A 5,448-nucleotide genomic window follows, 5' to 3' on the forward strand; every position below is an offset into this window, starting at 1 on the left:
TTTTCACCTTAGCCAAGCACACTGCCACTGTTAAAGGTACAGCTGGGATTAATACCTCATGGCTTTTAGATGAGGGCAAACATTCTCAGGACCCAACCAGAATAGGAGACCTCAGCCTGCATCACTAGGCGGGTTCGTTCCTGGACACACTTGGACAGTGTTTCACGAGATGAATCTCAGCGGCGCTCCTGTGCTGTGCAAAAACAAGGTACGCTAAACAAGAAGTCATTTTTTTGTTGTTTGATCAATTCAAGTTCAGTGCCTGGAAGTAAACATGGTTGTAGCATGACGGTCAGACAGCTGGAATGCTTTGCTTGGGCCTCAGCAAGACAGCTGTTTTGTTTTGATTGTATGGTTGTGAAACGCCTAAAATTGTATCACCTCGCCATGTCTGAGCGCCTCCAGGTAATAGCAGAAGTTAACAGAGCATGTCTTGTAGCCTCTAACATGGTTTCCTTGGTCTGGTGTAATCCTTGCTGGTGTGTATTATCCTCACAGAGCCTATTTGCATGGTAGTCAGTTGGCAGAGAAGTGAATACTGAGAAATCTACGATATTGTGTGCTGCTCTCTACCTAATGCATGAATACTGTTGTTTTAACCTGCCAGGCTCAAGCTCTGCCTTGTGTGGTGTGGCGCTCGTCGTCTTTCTGACCCGAGCAGTGTGTGTGTGCGCGGTGCAGTAATGAAGTTGTGTGCATCGCTGTCACTTGAGAAAAAAAGCCCCGTTGTGAATGTGTGAACGAAGCACACACACCATCCACACCCCTGACCCATGTTGTGCAATTTTTGGTTCAAACTGAGAAATAATTTAGAATGGATGTCTTCAAAAACACCTGTTCATGTCAGGGCTTTGTTGGAGATGTGGAATCGTGTGTATCGGACATCTCTGGACAAAACACCTGAATTAGGATTAGGTTTTTTTTACCTTATATGTGCCAAAGTATGCGTGTGTGTATATGTGTGTGTGAGTGTGTGTAATATATGTTATTTATTTATTTATTTATTTATTTATATATATATATATATATATATATATATATGTATCTATGTATGTATGTGTGTGTGTGTGTGTGTACATACACAAAGGCTCTGAGCTTTACTACAGAACTACTAGGGAACTCAAACATCTGACTCGCTCTGCCATAGTAGCACTGTGAGCTCCCAGACCACAGAAGCCCCTTCCTGTCAGTGGTCGGGGGAACAGCAGTGTCTGTTTCTGGGGCCTTTCACTAGCACTTGAGGTGCTTCTTGCTGGCCATATCGTTCCATATCCGGTGCATCTCCTCAGGCGAGATCTGGTGCACAGTGAGCACGCGGCGGTAGCGGCACAGGCTGTAGCTCATCTTCCAGTGGTTGAAGCCGCTGTTCTGGACGGGGTGGATGCCCAGCTTGCGCAGACACAGGCCCACGTATACGTCCTCCAGGTGGAGGAGGCGCGTGTGGAGGGACGTCTTGTAGATGAGCTCGGCCATGTCCCCTGAGAAGACGTAGCCCGTGCCGGAGCAGAAGGGCGGGTACTTGCTCTCGGGGTACAGCTCGCGAGACATGTACCACTTGCTGCGTGTGTCGCGGATGGGTCCACCGTTGATCACGTGACCCGTGAAGAAGCGGCGCCTGGGTTTGGCGTCGGGCCGGAGGAGGTTCAGCACCAGGTTGTCCATGTTGACGAAGATGTCGCTGTCGGTCTTCATGACGTAACGGGCGTTGGGGCAGAAGGACGATGCCCAGCGCATGCCCATCATGGTCTTGAGCGTCAGGTTGTGGTAGGAGTCCTCGAAGTCCTCCGCGATGATGTCGTGGAACACCTGACTCTCCTGCTCCACCATGCGGTTGAGCACGGGCTCTGCGCTGTGGCCGAGGAGGAAGAGCGTGACAAGGCGCGCCGCCTCGCCGTATGTCTCCTGCTCGCCCCACGTCTCGCGGATCGCCTGCCGTGCGTCAAACTCCTTGTGGTCGCTGCTGACCAGGACGAGCAGGAAGGGGGCGGCACCCTCGCACTTGCCTGGCTCGTTGATCAGGAAGCGGTAGGCGTGGGGGTTCAGCGCACGTGTGCGGATGTTGGCGAACGTGCCGTTGAAGGCCGTCCGTGCTGCCTGGCGTCGGGCAGGGATGGACATATGGCCCATGTGGGGGGTGGATGGCCGTGAGCCGCTCAGGTACCACAGCGCGCTGGCCCAGCAGAGCACGGTGAGCAGGTACAGACACGACACCTTTGAGAACATCTCGCCACTGGCCCACCCGCCCGACAATCGCACGCGGCCGGCCGGCTGGCCAATGGCACGAGCTTATTTAAAGCACATTGCTCTGATCGCAGCAGTCCAGTCCTGCTCACTTGCATCTAAAGTCATAGCACCGGTGCAATTTGGACACAACATTCACTAGTGCTGCGCTCAAGACTCTGGTGACCTGGCTGCTCATTTCTGTGACCTCACGAGGGCGTCGGTCTCCATTTCATATTCGTTCGCCATGTTGTCGCTCTCCGTGACTCTCGTCGTTCTCGCGTGGAGGTGTTCTTCGGGACAGCTTCACTCTGGCGTTCTGACGGAAGCTCGAGGAAGCGCGGGACCCTGTCTACACCGCTCTGGTCTGTGAGCCCCTGTCATGGCTGTGACGAGTGCCTGACTGCTAGCTTCAGCTCCGGAGCCCGGCGCAGGACAAGTCACGATCCTACAGGACAGATGTGGGGGGAAAAAGAATTATTTACAGAAGTGAAGCGAGAGAGAGAGAGAGAGAGAGAGAGAGAGAGAAGAGTGAGGGGTGTGTGTGTGTATTTCAAAAGCTTTTTGTTTGCAGTGTGGGTTTTAATTCCAATTAAACAGTAAAATCAATAATGTCCTACAGCTCTGACTCCTTCACTGTTCATTCAGTACAATTCATTCAACACTACAGTGTTACGGTGATCAGTGGCGTACATCTCATTTCAGCCTCTGAGGGGGAGCTCAGCTCACACCCCCCAGCCGCTACAACATTATATGAGTAGTGTGAGCAGGAATTACTGAGGGCTCCACTGCAGTAAGTGTAAAGACTGAAGTAGGTTTGCTCTTGTAGGTTCTGTTCTTTTGTGTTCTCATTTTAGCCTCAAATACATGTTAAACCACATTAGGCACCTCTGAAAGATGCCCCCCCCATACACACTTCCTCTGCCTTTTTGTTCATTAAAGATAGCAAGGACAGTTGCTGAAACTGTGTTCAGCATTGGAAGAAAGGAAGAACACACACACACAAGCGATACACTGCAGCAGCAAGATCACCCTGAAACTTTTCTTGCAGGCTTTAATGATTGATTACACGCCAATATTAAAAATAACAAACAGTGCAAGCTGACACTCAAAGAACAAAACCTCAGCTCAGATCTGCACAATTACACACACATTCACAGCCTCTCACACTTTGCACCAAACAGTGTTCTGCAAATCACTAAACTCACAACTCTAACATGTTACTCCTTTGTCTTTTCGAGGCACTGCCTGTCAAAACACCACAGAGAGGGAGACAATGATGTTTTTTTGACAAATTGTTATTAATTATAGTCATATAAGTGTTTCATTTTGCCAAAGATCCAAGGTGTTCTGCTACTTGTGTGTGTGTGTGTGTGTGTGTGTGTGTGTGTGTGTGTGGCCGTATGAACTGTGTGTCATGCTTTTGACAAAATTAGCCGTTTTCATAGTTGTGCTTAATTCATTGTAAAACAAAACTGTAAGAAAACAACAAAAGACGGAGAGAAAATGAGACCCACACGCGCACGCAGAACGCACACAGAACGCACGCAGAACACGCAGAACGCACGCAACGCACGCAGAACGCACACAACGCGTCAGTGTCACGTCATAGTTAAAGTGCAGTTCATCACAGGTTCGTTATCTAGACTCACTCCATTCAGTCTTTAGATGAACAGATCCAGTTAACCGGCAACCTGAAATATTCCGTTCAGTCCGAACATTAGTTTCTCTCTAACTGGTAAATACAAAAAAGTGGGGGATGATGAGGCAATAAAAGGAAAATATCGATCAAATTAGGTCTTCATGGCACACCTGGGATTGAGGCCAGGAGACCACCTAAAGACACAATGTTATTGTGATGGGTACCCGGTGGAATGAATGAGGCCATTGTTTTTAAAAAATACCACAGACCGTGATTGGGAGATCATGGTATCAACTTGGGTTATTGCTTTGTGATCCATTTTGAACATAATTGACGAAAGTGTATACAGGTTGAAGCCACCTGAGATGACGTCTCTTTTGTAACATCAAGCTCAGAATAAAGACGGGACCGTCTATTCTCCTCAGTTAACTCTAGAGTCTGCACCTTTTATTTTCTGTTTGACAATATTTGTGAAATTGGCCAAATAAACAGGTGTGTCTCTGGAAGTCTGTAGTGAACATATTTAGGTCATATTTCACTTCAAAATCACCAGAACGACGGCAAGAGATCATATTTTCCACAAAGAAAATTAAGACTATTTTAGGGGTGTTAAGAAAGCTTGATTTTGTTTTCATGGTAAACACATGTAACTAATTTTAATTTAACATAAATGAATATGTTTGTCAAAATGTGGAACATTCAATTTTATTGAAGTTTTAATTAGTCTGTTCTTGTTCATTATAAAGTATATCAGTAATGACACTTCTATGGGTGCATGTCTACTAAACATTAATAAAATGCTGTTTATTTGCAAATAAAATTTTATCACAATTAAAAAAAAAAAACAGGCTCAAATCACTTATTAGATTTTGAACTCAAAAGACATATTTCATGAGACTCACCTGAACACCCCAGCAGTTCATTTTAAATGTCCATTTGTCATGAACTTTCAGTCGATAGGAGAAGTAAAATACATTTGGGTTGGAACTGCTTTCACAGAAGCTGTTACCCCTGATATCAGAGGGGTATTGCAAAACAAATTTATCAGTGGATATAACCGAATGTATCAGGACTTAAATAGTTTTAACTAATTTAACATTTACCTGACACTTATCCAAAGTTATTTACAATTATGACTGAATACAACTTAAGTAACTGAGGGTTAAGGGTCTTGCTCAGGGGCCCAACAGTGGTAACTTGGCAGTGCTGGGACTTGAACTGGCAACCTTCTAGTTACTAGTCCAGTACCTGAACCACTGAGCTTTGAATTAACATCCATTGTACTGAATTAATATCTACAGTGCTGATTTAAAGTGCAAAGTACTGACTTAATACCCATAGTGCTGAGTGAACGAGTGAATTGACACCCGTAGTATTGAGAGAACTCTTCTTAGAATAGAGCGTGTTGATTGGTTGTTCTCTTTTGCCTTTCACCTTTCAGAGTGCTGGTTCAGCAGTGTTAATATGAGACACTCGATCCATATGGGTGCAGATCCCAGGTCAGTGGGAACAGTCTGTTTTCAGCAGCCATCTGTGTAATGCTTCCTCAGCACACAGGAGACTGTTTGGGCCGAGGCTTCAGTTCG

The 5,448-nt window shown here is 46.3% G+C and overlaps 1 protein-coding gene across 1 annotated transcript in view; it reads right to left on the reverse strand.

Moving 5' to 3' along the window:
- The window catches only part of b3galt1a (UDP-Gal:betaGlcNAc beta 1,3-galactosyltransferase, polypeptide 1a), a 6,119-nt gene extending 898 nt beyond the window's left edge, over positions 1–5,221 (reverse strand). Inside the window, exon 1 of the mRNA XM_081710293.1 lies at positions 1–5,221. This exon is cut by the window's left edge and continues 898 nt beyond it. Within this exon, the coding sequence (XP_081566419.1) occupies positions 1,231–2,223 (993 nt within the window). The 5' untranslated portion in view covers positions 2,224–5,221 and the 3' untranslated portion in view covers positions 1–1,230.
- Between the last annotated feature and the right edge of the window lie 227 nt (positions 5,222–5,448).

This window comes from Electrophorus electricus, chromosome 3, assembly GCF_041902795.1.
Source record: "Electrophorus electricus isolate QZ-2024a chromosome 3, ASM4190279v1, whole genome shotgun sequence".
Taxonomy (NCBI): Eukaryota; Metazoa; Chordata; class Actinopteri; order Gymnotiformes; family Gymnotidae; genus Electrophorus; species Electrophorus electricus.